This window comes from Salvelinus alpinus, chromosome 9 (assembly GCF_045679555.1).
Source record: "Salvelinus alpinus chromosome 9, SLU_Salpinus.1, whole genome shotgun sequence".
Lineage (NCBI taxonomy): Eukaryota > Metazoa > Chordata > Actinopteri > Salmoniformes > Salmonidae > Salvelinus > Salvelinus alpinus.
The window spans coordinates 35043675-35061611 of NC_092094.1; the positions used below are offsets into that span (position 1 = coordinate 35043675).

A 17937-nucleotide genomic window follows, 5' to 3' on the forward strand; every position below is an offset into this window, starting at 1 on the left:
TAAATGTTATCTCAACAAACCTAACCTCACAAAGACAGCAATGACATATTTTATTATTTTGTGATTATTACAATTATCTTTATATGATGAATGGTTAAATATAGACAGTGAATATTAATTTGATGACATATGGTAGCCTAATAATGTCAGGTGGTCCCTTGAACCTGGTTATCAGTTAGTTCTACAACAATAGTCAATCACAATTCAATGATGACCAGACAATGGTAATAGATAGCAGCCAATTATAGCAGCCTATAGCCTAAGCCTCCAAGAGCAACTATAGGCTACCCTACTGTAGAAAGCCATAAGGCGTGCTGTACCTTTAAGGTTGAAATCTTTTCCATATTGCTCGTATCTCAATCCCTTGTAGTTTCAAGCACAAGCTTTGAAAGTTTGACTGGGGGAATTGGGGTGAGAATGAAAACAGTGCCGCTGCTGTTGGGAGAAAAGGGGAAGAGAAAAAACGTTATAAAAGGACTTGAACCTGGGATTTGTTCGTAGACAAATGGTCTTCGTTTAAAATGAACATTGAAGAATTTTGGTGGACATAATTGAGTTTAATTGCGTACAATCTATCAATGTCAGCGATTAAAAGGATAATATATGCAATCGATTTGGATTTTTTGAGCTTCGATTAGTTCTTCAACCTTCTCAGTCATGCAGTTAGAATTACGAACATTGATGTTTGGAATTGTAACAGTGCTGGTATTATTTTTGATCATTGCTGATATTGCTGAAGTCGAGAAAGAAATTGCGTAAGTATAGCGGTGGATTCTGATTCGAGTTGTTCATGCATTTTGTTGCACGTGTTATCTAGATGTTAAAATGCATTATTCAGATAAATATAATTATCTTATGTTCATATAAAATTGTTAGATTCAGCGTTATCTTCACTCATTCAGTTTAGAACTTTAGAAGATGTTGAGCGCTCCTCTTACATTTCTTCAGTAGGATGCATGTAGATTTTTGTGCATTTCAAGGTTACAAACCCCTGTGCATGTATTGATACGTTCTACTCCTATTCCTTTACATCTTTGAAAAAATGTGCAATCTAGAACCTAAAAAGATTATTCGACTGTCCCCATAGGATTGAAGAACCCTTTTTGGTTCCAGGTAGAACCTTTTGGTTCCAGGTAGAACTCTTGTGTTCTATGTAGAACCCTTTCTACAGATGGTTCTACCTGGAATCGAAAAGGGTTCTCCTATGTGGACAGCCGAAGAACCCTTTTGGAACCCTTTTTCAAAGAGTGTAGTCTTTGGTTTTTAATCGAACCATTCACTTTAGCTGTTCCTTTGTTTGTGATATCCCAGTGTAATAATGCAATTGATGACAGCTGTTCAACAGACGCTCAATACCTGTATCTCCAAAGAGCAATTTGTGTGAAGTGTAGCCTCCATGCATTATACAGTAGGCTATAGTATCTTTAAGGACTACCTTCAGATCCTAGGTGTGTGTGTGTGTGTGTGTGTGTGTGTGTGTGTGTGTGTGTGTGTGTGTGTGTGTGTGTGTGTGTGTGTGTGTGTGTGTGTGTGTGTGTGTGTGTGTGTGTGCGTGCGTGCGTGCGTGCGTGCGTGCGTGCGTGCGTGCGTGCGCATGTGTGTATACGTGTACTCTTGGCACTTAACTTATGGGGTGCATGGATTAACTAATTTCTACAAAACCAGGGGAGTTTTTGGGGGGGAGAAACAATGTGCTGGTAATCAGATAGTTTCAGGTGTAACTTTACACTGTTAGCTCTCTTCAGTGAAGAATACTGTACTCTCTAACAGCTGTGTCAACTGGATTTTGCTCTAATTTTATTGCATTTTCATAATAAAAACAGTCTGTATAGTCACTGTTTTAGAAGAGATACTAACACAATAGAACAGCCCACTGTATCAAAAGGAACCAGTCCAATAATTGGAAGCCCATTTTTCTTTCCACATCAAACCTTGAATCAATAGCATCATCAGGCTGAGCTGAGACACCCCAGGGCTTCGTGACAAATGGCATGCGCTTGGTGGTTTTGTTCCACACTTCAGTGTATCCTGTTTGCACTCCAGCTCCAGTCATGTCATGGTAGAGGGCTGTTTGGTGGGTGGCTGTGCAGATAGGAGATTACTGTTTGATTTGTTACTGAGAGAGCAACAGACTGGTGACAGAAGAAACAGTTTGCCTTTCTCCAGACATAATTGAGCCCTGCAGCAGAAATCCTCTATTACACAAATACAACTCTTGAAGCTTGGAAGATACATGTGCTGCAAACCGTTCTGCCTTGGAGACTTCTGGGGCTGGAGAGAATGATAGCACAAGTGTCAAGGCTGTAAATGTTAAGCAGCTGGAACAGTTGGTATGCAGTACTTTGTCTTACGGTTCAGAAATGACCAGGTATTTATTAACAAACTTATGGTGGTAATTACACAGTAATAATCATGTTTATATGGTAATTACATGGTAAGAACCAATGAATTACAAATGTTTCATGAAGGAGCTTGCCTATATTAGTGCATATCTCCATTCCAAGAACAATAGAATAGCTGTGTTGCTCCCCAGATAGCACAGCTAGGCCTGTCACATTCATTTCAGCAGATTGAATGCTCCTAGCTCCTGGTCTGCCGCCTGGTATATTAGTGATGCTCCTTGCCTCTGTAATAACTGACACAAGATGCAATTGCACATACCTAATTGGGATTTTCACTGTCCATTTGCACCTTCCAATTAGTGGAGCAATAGTATTATGGTACTGAGTGCTTGCTCTAATTGATTTTCTAGAGCTTTATAGTTTTACACACCCCGTGAGAGTTGGGTTTTTGAAGCAGATATGTGATGAGATTTTATCATCTTTTCTTTATTATGTTGAGATTGTGGTCATAAAAGGCAATGATGATGTATCTAATGTTGTATATCTTGAACAGTAGTCCATGCTACTCATAGAGTACAGTTAATATACCATTCAGGTTGATCTTTACAGGATGTGTAGGTGATCTTGACCGACTACACGTTTTTATCCAGACTCGGCAACAGTCAGATTGGTAGATCAGTTGGCATGTCCTGTTTTTTTCCCTTAGGTACATAAGATACCTGAGACATTGAGATATCTCGCCCTACCAGGGATCATGTGACACATTGCCTACATACCTCTTTAATGACAAGCATGGCCTTCAGCGCACATTTTCCAGTATTATATCAATGTAATGGCTGTTCTGTGTCACCATCTGACTGCATTTTGATGCATGCTCTTGTCCTTCATGTTCACGTCAGCGTGATGAGCCTACTGCTCATCTAAATACACATTAAGAGCATAGCCATATACCATATTCTGACAGCTTGAGTTATATGCCTGGAATTTGATTAAACCAGCTCTTGCCCCTCACACTTCATGTTCTGCACGATTCCATTCATCTAACTAATAATATTTTTTGTACAGTTATTATTTTTTTTTTAACAATACACTACATACACATACAAACAATATTGTGAATTATTCTGATGGTGGCTATAATTACTTTTTTCTTGGTCTAGAAATCTTGGAGGTTCCAGAGAATTGTACTTGCACAGCCTCATTCCCAAGCCAAACAGGTTTGTCAGGCTGGTCTGCCCCTTCCTCCATTGCCTCCTGATTTTGTAATACTCATCAATTCTGTTATTCTAGCTTTTTATTTGCTACCCTTCAGAGCTCATATGCTTGCAGACATGTAAAATAATTAACAGACTTAATACACATGAACATATCTGTCACGTTCCTGACCTATTTCTGTTAGTTTGTTATATGTGTTAGTTGGTCAGGACGTGAGTTTGGGTGGGCAGTCTATGTTTTCTGTTTCTATGTTGGTTTTGGGTTGCCTGGTATGGCTCTTAATTAGAGGCAGGTGTTTTGCGTTTTCCTCTAATTGAGAGTCATATTTAGGTAGGGTGTTCTCACTGTTTGTTTGTGGGTGATTGTCTCCTGTGTTTGTGTCTGCGCACCACACGGGATTGTTTCGGCGTGTTATTTCGTTTATGTAGTCTGTTTCCTGCTCGTGAGTTCTTCGTGTCTTTTATGTAAGTTCCATGTTTCAGGTTTCGTCTACGTTGTCCGTTTGTTATTTTGTATTTCAAGTATAGTTCGTTTTTGTTCTTGTTTAAATAAATCATTATGTCTGTTCTCTACGCTGCGCCTTGGTTCCCTCAATACTCCTCCTCTTCCGAAGATGAAGAGGAGGAGGAATGCCGTTACAGAATCACCCACCAAGAATCCAGAACCAAGCAGCGTAATTTGGAGCAACGGGGAAGTATACAGGACTTATGGAGTTGGGAGCAAATATTTAACGGAGAGGGACCATTGGCTAAAGTGAAGCACCGTCCATGGGAACAGCTGGAGGCAGCTCGGAGAGTGGAGGAAGAGAGAGAGAGGAACCGGAGTTATGAGGGAACGCGTCTTGCACGGAAGCCCAAAAAGCCCGTGAGTAACACCCAAAAATTTCTTGGGGGGGGGCTAAGAGGTAGTGGGCCAAGGGCAGGTAGGAGACCTGCGCCCACTTCCCAGGCTTACCGTGGAGAGCGGGAGTACGGGCAGGCGCCGTGTTACGCAGTAGAGCGCACGGTGTCTCCTGTACGAGTGCATAGCCCAGTGCGGGTTATTCCACCTCCCCGCACTGGTAGGGCTAGATTGGGTATTGAGCCAGGTGTCATGAGGCCGGCTCAACGCGTCTGGTCTCCAGTGCGTCTCCTCGGGCCGGCATACATGGCACCTGCCTTACGCATGGTTTCCCCGGTTCGCCTACATAGCCCGGTGCGGGTTATTCCACCTCCCCGCACTGGTCGGGCAACCGGGAGCATTCAACCAGGTAAGGTTGGGCAGGCTCAATGCTCAAGAGAGCCGGTACGCCTGCACGGTCCGGTATTTCCGGCACTACCTCCCCGCCCCAGCCCAGTACCACCAGTGCCTACACCACGCACCAGGCTTCCAGTGCGTTTCCAGAGCCCTGTTCCTCCTCCACGCACTCTCCCTATGGTGCGTGTCTCCAGCCCAGTGCCTCCAGTTCCGGCACCGCGCACTAAGCCACCTGTGCGTCTCCTAAGTCCTGTGCACACTGTTGTTTCTCCCCGCACTCGTCCTGAGGTGCGTGTCCACAGCCCGGTACCTCCAGTTCCGGTACCACGCACCAGGCCTATAGTGCGCTTTGAGAGGTCAGTGTCCCCTGTTCCTGCTCCCCGCACTAGTATGAAGGTGCGTGTCCTTAGCCCGGTGTCTCCAGTTCCGGCACCACGCACCAGGTCTACAGTGCGCCTTATCCGGCCAGAGCCATCCGTCTCACCAGCGCCATCTGAGCCATCCGTCTCACCAGCGCCATCTGCGCCATCCGTCTCCCCAGCGTCATCTGAGCCATCCGTCTCCCCAGCGCCGTCTGAGCCATCCGTCTGCAATGAGCCTGCAAAGCCGCCCGTCTGCCATGAGCCTGCAAAGCCGCCCGTCTGCCATGAGCCTACAGAGCCGTCAGCCAGACAGGAGCCGCTAGAGCCGCCCGCCAGACAGGAGCCGCTAGAGCCGTCCGTCAGACAGGATCTGCCAGAGCCGCCAACCAGACAGGATCTGCCAGAGCCGCCAACCAGACAGGATCTGCCAGAGCCGCCAACCAGACAGGATCTGCCAGAGCCGCCAGCGAGCCATGAGCTGCCCTCCAGTCATGAGCTGCCCTCCAGTCATGAGCTGCCCTACAGTCATGAGCTGCCCTACAGTCATGAGCTGCCCTACAGTCATGAGCTGCCCTACAGTCATGAGCTGCCCTACAGTCATGAGCTGCCCTACAGTCATGAGCTGCCCTACAGTCATGAGCTGCCTTACAGTCATGAGCTGCCCTACAGTCATGAGCTGCCACTCAGCCAGGACCTGCCGGAGTCCCTACGCCCGGACCTGCCGGAGTCCCTACGCCCGGACCTGCCGGAGTCCCTACGCCCGGACCTGCCGGAGTCCCTACGCCCGGACCTGCCGGAGTCCCTCAGCCCGGACCTGCCGGAGTCCCTCAGCCCGGACCTGCCGGAGTCCCTCAGCCCGGACCTGCCGTAGTCCCTCAGCCCGGACCTGCCGGAGTCCCTCAGCCCGGACCTGCCGGAGTCCCTCAGCCCGGACCTGCCGGAGTCCATACGCCCGGACCTGCCGGAGTCCCTACGCCCGGACCTGCCGGAGTCCCTACGCCCGGACCTGCCGGAGTCCCTACGCCCGGACCTGCCGGAGTCCCTACGCCCGGACCTGCCGGAGTCCCTACGCCCGGACCTGCCGGAGTCCCTACGCCCGGACCTGCCGGAGTCCCTACGCCCGGACCTGCCGGAGTCCCTACGCCCGGACCTGCCGGAGTCCCTCAGCCAGGACCTGCCGGAGTCCCTCAGCCAGGACCTGCCGGAGTCCCTCAGCCAGGACCTGCCGGAGTCCCTCAGCCAGGACCTGTCGGCCCTTATCCCGGTGCTGGTCTTTATCCTGGTGCTGCCCATTATCCTGGTGCTGCCCATTATCCTGGTGCTGCCCCTTATCCCGGTGCTGCCCCTTATCCCGGTGCTGCCCCTTATCCCGGTGCTGCCCCTTCATTTAGGTGGTGTTAGTGGGAGGGTGGTCATTGGGAGGGGGATAAAGAAGCTGGGATTGACTATGGTGGGGTGGGGACCTCGCCCGGAGCCTGAGCCACCACCGTGGTCAGATGCCCACCCAGACCCTCCCCTAGACTTTGTGCTGGTGCGCCCGGAGTTCGCACCTTATGGGGGGGGTTATGTCACGTTCCTGACCTATTTCTGTTAGTTTGTTATATGTGTTAGTTGGTCAGGACGTGAGTTTGGGTGGGCAGTCTATGTTTTCTGTTTCTATGTTGGTTTTGGGTTGCCTGGTATGGCTCTTAATTAGAGGCAGGTGTTTTGCGTTTTCCTCTAATTGAGAGTCATATTTAGGTAGGGTGTTCTCACTGTTTGTTTGTGGGTGATTGTCTCCTGTGTTTGTGTCTGCGCACCACACGGGATTGTTTCGGCGTGTTATTTCGTTTATGTAGTCTGTTTCCTGCTCGTGAGTTCTTCGTGTCTTTTATGTAAGTTCCATGTTTCAGGTTTCGTCTACGTTGTCCGTTTGTTATTTTGTATTTCAAGTATAGTTCGTTTTTGTTCTTGTTTAAATAAATCATTATGTCTGTTCTCTACGCTGCGCCTTGGTTCCCTCAATACTCCTCCTCTTCCGAAGATGAAGAGGAGGAGGAATGCCGTTACAATATCAGCAATCTCATTACCCTATGATTGGGTTTTGCCCTAAGGCAAGAGAATGAACCTGAATAAAAAACATTAAATTGCTTGTTTCCATAGAAACATGTAAGACCTATGAGATTTGGGAAAGCTGCATGGATTACAGAATTGTGTGTATCTAATTAAAATAATTAATAAATCACATAATTGATGTACAATCTCTGATGTGTACTGAACAAAAATATGAATGCAACATGCAACAATTTCAAAGATTTTACTGAGTTACAGTTCATATAAGGAAATTAGTCAATTAAAATAAATTCATTAGGCCCTAATCTATGTATTTCACATGACTGGGAATACAGATATGCATCTGTTGGTCATAGATACACTACATGAACAAAAGTAAGTGGACACCTGCTCGTCGAACATCTCATTCCAAATTCATGGGCATTAATATGGAGTTGGTCCCCCTTTTGCTGCTGCTGGGAAGGCTTTCCACTAGATGTTGGAACATTGCTGTGGGGACTTGCTTCCATTCAGCCACAAGAGCATTAGTGAGGTTGAGCACTGATGTTGGGCGATTAGGCCTGGCTCGCAGTCGGAGTTCCAATTCATCCCAAAGGTGTTTGATGGGGTTGAGGTCAGGGCTCTGTGCAGGCTAGTCAAGTTCTTTCACACCGATCTCAACAAACCATTTCTGCATGGACCTCGCTTTGTGCACGTGGGCATTGACATGCTGAAACAGGAAAGGGCCTTCCCCAAACTGTTGCCACAAAGTTGGAAGCACAGAATCGTCTATAATGTCATTGTATGCTGTAGCGTTAAGATTTCCCTTCACTGGAACTAAGGGGCCTAGCCCGAACTATGAAAAACAGCCCCAGACCATTATTCCTCCCGCCGACGCTGGGCATTGGGCATGGTGATCTCAGGCTTGTGTGCGGAAACCCATTTCATGAAGCTCCCGACAAACAGTACTTGTGATGACGTTGCTTCCAGAGGCTGTTTGGAACTCGGTAGTGAGTGTTGCAGACGCTATGCTCTTCATTACTAGGCTGTCCCGTTCTGTGAGCTTGTGTGAACTACCACTTCGTTGCTGAGCCGTTGTTGCTCCTAGATGTTTCCATTTCACAATAACAGCACTTACAGTTAACCGGAGCAGCTCTAGAAGAGCAGAAATTTGACAAACTGACTTGTTGGAAAGGTGGCATCCTTATGACGGTGCTACGTTGAAAGTCACTAAGCTCTTCAGTAAGCCCATTCTACTGCCAATCTTTGTCTATGAAGATTGCATGACTGTGTGCACGATTTTATACACCTGTCAGCAACTGGTGTGGCTGAAATAGCCAAATCCACAAATTTAAAGAGGTGTCCACATACTTTTGTATATATAGTGTACCTTAAAAGAAGGTAGTGGCGTGGATAAGAAAACCAGGCAGTATATGGTATGAGTTACCACCATTTGACACATCTCCTTTGCATAGAGTTGATCAGGCTGTTGATTGTGGCCTGTGGAATGTTGTCCCACTCCTCTTCAATGGCTGTGCGAGGTTGCCGATATTGGCAGGAACTGGGACACGCTGTCGTACACGTCAATCCAGATAATCCCAAACATGCTCAATGGGTGACATGTCTGGTGAGTATCCAGGCCATGGAAGAACTGAGACATTTTCAGCTTGTGTACAGATCCTTTCGACATGGGGCCGTGCATTATTAAGTGATGGTGGCACGACAATGGGCCTCAGGATCTTATCACAGTATCTCTGTGCATTCAAATTGCCATTGATAAAATGCAATTGTGTTCATTGTCCGTAGTTTACGCCTGCCCATACCATAACCCCACCGCCACCATGGGGCACTCTGTTCACAACGTTGACATCAGCAAACCACTCACCCACACGATGCCATACACGTGGTATGCGGTTGTGAGGCCGATTAGACGTACTGCGAAATTATATAAATGGACGTTGGAGGCGGCTTATGGTAAGAAATGAACATTAAATTCTCTGCCAACAGCTCTGGTGGACGTTCCTGCAGTTATCATGCCAATTGCATACTCCCTCAAAACTAGAGACATCTGTGGCATTGTATTGTGTGAAAAAAACTGCACATTTTAGAGTTGCTTTTATTGTCCCCAGCACAAGGTGCACCTGTGTAATGATCATGCTGTTTAATCAGCTTATTGATATGCCACACCTGTCAGGTGGATGGATTATTTTGGCAAAGGAGAAATGCTCACTAACAGAGAGACATTTTTGTGCCTATGGAACATTTCTGGGATCATTATTTCAGCTCATGAAACATGGGACCATCACTTTACATGTTGTGTTTATATTTTTGTCCAGTTTAAAAATGATAAACATAGAAATTCCCTGGGGTTTGAAAATAAGTCTCATTAATGATGTCATGAAATGGACTATAGGGCTTTCATTACACATTTGATGGCTTTACACACAGGACATGGTTGTTCATTCACACTGCTTTTTTAAGTGATGACATTAATTCTTATATCACATGTATCAAAGTCATGTTGCCCTTAATTTAGGATTAATGCCTCTCTGTCCTGTTGTAGAAATGTAGCAGTGAAGGTCAATCCTAAACCTTTAGTCAGTGAAGGGGAGGACAAGAGACCTGCTTCTCCTTCATACTCAAATAATACCACCAAGCTCTCTACAGATAACTGGACGTTCAACAGGACCCTCTCCAATCTCATCAGGTAGGCCAACCTCTGCATTGGTCTCCATCAGATCTCACACTCCTCTATGCTAGGTATTCCCTCATGGATAACTTATTTTCTTTCTATAGGAAGAACATCCTGAGGTTTTTCGACCCAGAGAGGGACATCTCTATTCTGAAGGGCACATTGAAACCTGGAGATATCATCCACTACATCTTTGATCGTCAGAGCACTACCAATATCTCAGAAAACCTATACCAGTTGCTGCCCACTGCATCCCCCATGAAGAACCAGCACCACAGGCGCTGTGCCATCATAGGGAACTCTGGGATCCTACTCAACAGCAGCTGTGGGCCAGAGATAGACTCCTATGACTTTGTTATCAGGTAAGATGTGCTCTCGTTCTCTGTGGTCGACGTGAGTAAGTCATTTAAGCATGTTAACTCTCGCAGGGCTGCCGGCCCAGACAGTATCCCTAGCCGCGTCCTCAGAGCATATACAGACCAGATGGCTGGAGTGTTTACTCTCCATATCCCAATCTGTTGTCCCCACTTGATTCAAGATGTTCAGAATTGTTCCTGTACCCAAGACAGGGAAAGGAACTGATCTGATGAAGTGCTTTGAGAGGCTAGTTAAGAACCATATCACCTCCACCTTATCAGACACCCTAGACCCACTACAATTCCCATATTGGCCCATACAGATCACCATTGCACTGCACACTGCCCTATCCCATCTGGACAAGAGGAATACCTACATTATATACACTGAGTGTACAAAACAAAACCTTTTGCCCTCAGAACAGCCTTGATTAGTCGGGGTATGGACTACACAAGGTGTTGAAAGCGTTCCACAGGGATGCTGGCCCATGTTGACTCCAATGTTTCCCACAGTTGTGTCAAGTTGGCTGGATGTCCTTTGGGTGGTGGACCATTCTTGATACACACAGGAAACTGTTGAGCATTAAACCACCAGCAGAATTGCAGTTCTTGACACACACACACCAGCAGAATTGCAGTTCTTGACACACACACCTACTACCATACCCCGTTTAAAGGCACTTACATCTTTTGTCTTGCCCATTCACCCTCTGAATGGCACACAAACACAATCCATGTATTAATTGTCTTAAGGCTTAAAAATCCTTCTTTAACCGGTCTCTTCCACTTCATCTACACTGATTGAAGTGGATTTAACAGTTGACATCAATAAGGGATCATAGTTTTCACCTGCATTCACCTGGTCAGTCTATGTCATGGAAAGAGCAGGTGTTCCTAATGTTTTGTACACTCTCAGTACTGTATTCTACTAATGGCTCAACCTATATAATGTTTTTTTTTTTTCTGGATTATGTGTGTATTGTTTTTTTACTGCACTGTTGGAACTAGAAACACAAGCATTTCGCTGGACCTGCGATAACATCTGCAAATCTGTGTACACGACCAATAAACTTTTATTTTATTTGGTTCTTATCAGGGGCGCATATTATTATTTATTTTTTCCAGTCGGATAAACACTCCAAACAGCCTACACGACCGCTCGGAGGCGTCCGCATGGTCCCAAAGCACACCATTGCCTCGTGTTGTATCACATTCCAATGATATAACTGTGGGGGACAAAAATGCCATTTAAAAATGTGATGGGGACATATCCCCCCCTACATCCCCAGTGAAAGTTGCACCCCTGGTTCTTATAACAGCTATTGCATGAAATGAATTGATGCAGGTGAGTTTCAATATAGTGTTGTTATTTCCATTTAATCAAATGATCTTCTTGTACACAGTAAATTCTCCAGTGTTAAATTCAACACTAGTCCAGTGTCTATACCGGTCCTCACTTTTCAGTGTTAAATTAACACACTGCTTAGTGTAAAGCCTTATTTGCATATTTCCCACAGAGCTTTGCCTTCCAAGTGAATTGTAGAGTTACCACCCATGACTGTATTTGTTAGTGACAGACAGGGGTGCAAATTTGGTTTTAGAAGTGGTGGGAACATAAATCTTTTTTTTTTTATCCAGTCGGATAAACACTCCAAACAGCCTACCCGATTTTACGGAGGTGTCCGCATGATCCTAAAACACACCATTGCATCGTTTTGTATCACATTCCAATTATAAAACTGGGGGGGACAAAAATCAAATTTCAGAATTTGGGCGGGATATGTCCCCCCAATCCCCAGTGAAAGTTGCACCCCTGGTGACAGAGACATGGTTGTTGCATTCTTACATTTTTGGTCCTGTGGCCTACTAAGTGAATATGGTATCATTAAATTAAAATATTTAACGCAATACAACACATATTTCATAAGGCCTTATTTTGAGGGCTTAGTTTTATCCTAATACAGTGGGCTGAAAATCATGGTTTACAGGCAACACCAGGCCTGCAAGTAACATTATGCTGGCTTGCAAAGTGATGTGTAATTCCTATTGGAATTCAGCCAGAGTGGGGATATCCAACATTTTTCATTTGTATTCACTCGCAACCTGCATTTAGAATGACTGCCAGGGTTGGGAAGACTAAAATATGAGACTACCTAAAGCATCTAAACTGGAACAACCATTTCAGTAACGGGTGCAACAAGTCCCAGTAACTGATTGGATTTGTTTAGAAACATTTATGTTATTTATATTCGAGACGCATAATATTAATTAATCAATCAATGTACATGCAAAAACATGGAAACATTTGAAACAAACAATTGTTAAAATCTACCTGCAATAGAGCATTCTGGTAAATATGATCATTTTGGGGCGTGATTTTGGTTTAAGATTGGTTATTAACATCAACACTGGGATTCTTTTACATGAATGAGTGTTAACATAATTTTACAGCTGAATCAACACTAGTAATGTTACACTGAGAAATCAAGACTAGGTAATACGGGCCAATTTGCTGTGTATAGAAGTGAATGAGTTAATTTATCATTGAATTTGCAGTGTAATATTCAGGATAGTAATGAGGCTCTCTCTATTAAAGCACTATACATCTTTATACTCATAACTTTTATGTAAGCACAGTCCCTTAGATTTCACAAATACTTTACATTGAGGATTCAATGCCACTGCTCTATAACATATTCTCCACACCTTTGAAATGCCTGCTACTTTTAGAAATGAGCAGCAGTACTTACAGCAATTAAATACCTGCTGGGTAAATGTGACATTTTCAAAAGCTACTGCTATCCACCCGAAATGTAATGAGGTGCTTTAGAGAAGCACTGCCGTTTGTTCCTAGGACTGCTACACTCATTTACCAAGGGAGAATGTCTGTCTGAAACCATCCGTCAATGCTGCTCTGTGCTAGTGTGTCAGCAAACGTCTTTCTGTGAGTGGGTTATTTATTGCTATATAACTGCTTTGTCTGTCAGTATAGCAACAGAGAAAGTACAGCTATGCATAGCAATTATACAACTACAGATGTTATAGGGGGAAGAAATCCAAGGTTGCCTAACTGTGTCCACACTACAGCAAGGCACTGTGACAGTGGCGGTCGGTGCCATTTCAGATGAGGGAGGATGATTTTTTTTTTAATGAGCATGGCTTTATTCTATTACAGCATATTGGATGATTGTCATTCATATTCCATTCACCCAGCTCAATGTAACATCGATAGGTTTAGGCTACTACATGATAGACCAATTTTCCCTATACCCATCATGAGGTTGCTACAACCTAACCTATAAATAAAAGTTTACAATGTAGGTGCACAGGTCGAGAGATTTTTGACTAATCAAGGTGACAGACTTTGACACATTCAATACGCCTTGCACACTCTTGCCTGCATCTAGCTGATCTAGGGTGTAATCATTAGTCCAACAGTTACAAATTAGAGTTTTTATTGGACAAATTCAGGCATGTTTATCCCGATTCCGTTTGCTTCCATTTAAGAAGCGCTTTTCAACAGAATCGGCAGAATGAATACACCACTGATCACACGCAAACACAGTTCACTTTCATAACAGCCACATAAAAACAGCATGATCACTGCTCGTTGTATATATAATTCCTTCTCGCAACTATCTACGCCCTCTCCTCCTGTCATCTTTTCCCTTCGCTTGTGGACTTCAGTGCACAACACAGCAGCTTTCTGTGACCAGGCAAAAATGCCTCCACTGCATCGTGAGTATGGGTAATTAGAAAGTAGAGCACATAAATCAGGGGTTTCAAACTCATTCCATGGAGGGCCTAGTGTCTGCTGGTTTTTGGTTGTTCATTTCAATTAAGACCTAGACTACCAGGTGAGGGGAGTTCCTTACTAATTAGTGACCTTAATTAATCAATGAAGTACAAGGGAGGAGCGAAAACCCGCAGCCACTCGGCCCAGTTGTGGAATGAGTTTGACATATGACATAAATTAATGATGAAGAGAGGCATCTGAACGAATGGGAATTGGGAAATGTGCGAAACCATATCAATATTTCACAGATTTTTTGGGATGGGAATTATAGTATATCTTGTATCTTTTGATTCCTGTACAACAATTGCAAAACTGTAGCAAGGCAGTGGATTTCTGCTGATATATTTGTACTGCTGTAATGAGATTGGGATATTTGAAGTCCCTCATTACTTTGGGAAGGTGTTTTTCTCCATCCTCCTTGTGTAACTTGATCTACCGTCTGGATATGCAGAGCCTCTATGGTGGAAGAGTAAATCCCCAACCTCCCTGCTGCTGGAGTGTCAGATCAACAGGGAAACAGAAAGACAGGTCAGGATGGGTTTGCAGAGAAAGACATAGCTTAGTAGGGGCCGTTAGCTGGGAGGGAGTGATGAGGGATTTGCTGAGGTATTCAGGTAGGGAGATAATGCCTCTGCTCACAGCAGTGCTCAGTTAAACCCGACTCTGGCTCTCACACAGCCTCACATTATTTATTTTTATAGATACAGGACATTTTATTTCCCCTTAGGTCATTATCTCTCGGTGCATTGGTATAGTATAGTAATTACTTTTCCTGAGGTCAGTCAAGTAACCTTTTTTGGACACGATACCAACACACAGCAGGATGACACATGGAATACATTCATTAGGGTTTTCAGTTGCAGTTCACCCCTGAGCTAGCTGTGTTTGGTGTAGGGTTGTTCTTGGCTGACTGATTATGTGCTTAATGCATGTTGAACAATGTCAGAGCTACCTAAATTAGTGTATGTGGAGTTTACAAATCTTCATGGAGTTTATGGAGGACAGTAGGATTGGGCCAATTCATGAGTTCTGTGGTTTGACCTTAATATTTGTGAACGACTAATCAAATGGACTAAGTGATAGCAGAGTAATTTAGATAAATGTATCTTTGCAGATGTAATCTGGCGCCAGTGGAGGAGTATGCTGGGGATGTGGGCCAGCGCACCAACCTTGTGACCATGAACCCATCTGTGGTGCAGCGGGCCTTCCAGGACCTGGCCAGTGAGGAGTGGAGGGAGCGCTTCCTGCAGCGGCTCCGGAGCCTCAGCGGCAGCGTACTGTGGATCCCAGCCTTCATGGCCAAGGGAGGAGAGGAGAGGGTGGAGTGGGCCATCCGTCTCATCCTGCTGCACACGGTGGATGTGCACACCGCCTTCCCCTCACTGCGCCTTCTCCATGCTGTCAGAGGGTAAGACAAGGAGGGAACGCGTGTGCTCTTTGTGACACTGAAGCTCGTAGTCTGTGCACCTGTGAGCTCCACAATCCAGGGCCTGGCAGCCACTAATTAAGCAGCAGTTCACAGGTCCCCTGCTATTTTTAAACAGAGTATTAGAGCTACTCAACAGGCCATTGGTGACCAACTTACTGCTGCTGGCCTCTCTGCCTGCTGTTGAATTTGCAGGAGGACAGCTAGCCAGCAGAAGTGTTGTTTTTTTGTAGTGTATTTTGACAAAAAGCCTTGAATCTTTTCTGAAAGGGCAATAAATGTTTTGAAATGCAGGGAAAACGCTGTTAGAAATGCAGTACATGTCTATGACCTTTTAGCTACAGTGGTGCTTGATAAATGCCAAACTGAATACTTTCCCCTGGGTTTCTGCTTCTCTGAGTACTAGATAGATCCACCATTGACCTCCTGCAAGTCCTAGGCCACTGCTAGGTCACTGGGCTCCTCTTAGAGTATCTTGAAGTCCAGGTAGGCCATGCTGGGCTGGGGGCCTGTGAGTGAGAGGACCAGATGGGGCTTGCATTGTGACTGCAGGCCCAAGACCTGTCTCTCTTATTACAATTTTGTTCCTCTTCTTGAGCCCACTGGCGCCTCAGCATACATCCACCCAGAGAGCTGAGTGAAAGACACCACATAGGGAGAGAAAGGGTGCTTATTGTATGGGCTTATTCAAGGGTGAGTGGACTGCCATTGTAGTGCTAAGAATGCAGAGGGTTCAGTGCTTTCTAATGGATATTGGCTTCAATGCACACATCCTCTTTATCAGGGCTTCAGATCATCTTCAACACGATTGTATTCTTGCTATGTGTTATCTGTCATAGGACCTTGGCGTGTGCAAGTGTCCACTAGTTTTATAGGTTCTGTAGATTTATTTTCCAGATACAAAGGAAAATATTGAACACTGAGAAATAGCTCTATCCTAAAATAAAGATTCCAAAGATTTCCTCTTGGGTATTTTTTTCAGATGTCAGGTACCTCTTGAGTGCCTTAAAATACCTTTAGCTTGGTTATATAACTATCTTGCTCCATTCTTCAGGTATTGGCTGACCAACAACATCCAGATAAAGAGACCCACCACTGGTCTACTGATGTACACCATGGCCACTCGCTTCTGTGAGGAGATCCACCTGTACGGTTTCTGGCCTTTCCCTCAGGATTCACAGGGGAAACCAGTGAAGTACCATTACTATGACACTCTGACCTACGAGTACACGTCCCATGCCAGTCCGCACACCATGCCACTGGAGTTCAGGACCCTGAGTTCACTCCACAGACAGGGGGCGCTGCGTCTCCACACTGGCCCTTGTGGTGTAGGAACATAATCTAAAAACACAGCAAGGAATGTACTGTATGTCTCCATCAAAATGACCCTTACGCTTTTGGGAAAATACCTCCTGCTCAGTTGATGTCTGTCACACACGGACATCTCAGAGGAAATACTTCCTGTATTAAACTGTAGGACATTTTTATGTAGCTGTGAATTTAGTTGAACGACAGTATGCAGGATACTGCATATCTTATTTGGGCTCACATTGTTGTCCTACAAGAGAGCACTGAAGAGTTTTTAACATTTCTACAGTAACCTGTGAACATTTTACCTAAAACAGACACTTTTTAATTTGTTAAAAAATAACAAATTTATGTTGGTATATGCTTTTTTCAACAAGAATACTTTTTCTTTTTACATGGAATGTGTTTTGTAAAATGTATATAATTACAACATTTATAAAAAACTTCCAAGGGCTTTGTGATTGTAAATTTAACTACTAAGTTATCAATAATGTTTGTCTTGATATTTTTGTAATTATTCCTTTGAATTATACGATAAATCTACTTCATCACTACTGTTGGAGACATCATATCAGACAGATCCAAGGAAGGAGCACCAGCCTGCAGAGCACTGATTGAGCCACAAGATGGAAGCACTTCTTCATAAGGAAACTATGAATAGTAGTGCATTTAGTTTTCCACATTTAGTTTATTAGTGAACATGGGTTCAACTACATACTACTGTGTGATGTTTTGTTAGCTCTCACCTTAAATTGGGAATTGTATTATTTAAAGAGTAGCCTAATAGTGTAGGCCTAGTTTCTTATTTTTGCCTTAACTTCTTCCTCATCAAGGAAACCGGTTTGTGGTATTTGGAAATCGAGACCGTGGGACTATAAGGTTATATCTGCACAAAGCATGGTTCTGAGATATTGAGAATTACATTTTTCACATCCCAGATCTCAGAAATGTTTTGTAGTGAATTATTTGCTTTCATAACCCATTAAGGTCCTCGCCATCAAGGTACCTAAAGTGCAGAGTATCCCAATTCTAAGACATTTGTCAATCTTTTTTTTGTGTGGGGTACACAGGATGTTAAAATGATGTCAATTTCAATAGAAAAGTACAGATATTTAATGATTAAATAAAGAGAATACCCTTCATTATTTCTAATCACATTATCAAATATATTAA

General features: G+C 44.4%; 1 protein-coding gene across 2 annotated transcripts; it reads left to right on the top strand.

Moving 5' to 3' along the window:
• Nucleotides 1-392: 392 nt before the first annotated feature.
• Nucleotides 393-17916, top strand: LOC139584704 (alpha-2,8-sialyltransferase 8B-like). Of its 2 annotated transcripts, XM_071416844.1 has the most exons (6): nt 393-755; nt 3503-3559; nt 9750-9893; nt 9983-10240; nt 15145-15438; nt 16511-17916. In XM_071416844.1, exons 1-6 carry the CDS (start codon nt 658-660, stop codon nt 16794-16796), a joined length of 1137 nt encoding a protein of 378 aa, XP_071272945.1. In that variant the 5' UTR covers nt 393-657; the 3' UTR covers nt 16797-17916. The 2 variants fall into 2 exon arrangements, with proteins under 2 accessions (XP_071272945.1, XP_071272946.1); XM_071416845.1 differs by lacking the exon at nt 3503-3559.
• The last annotated feature ends 21 nt before the right edge of the window (nt 17917-17937 follow it).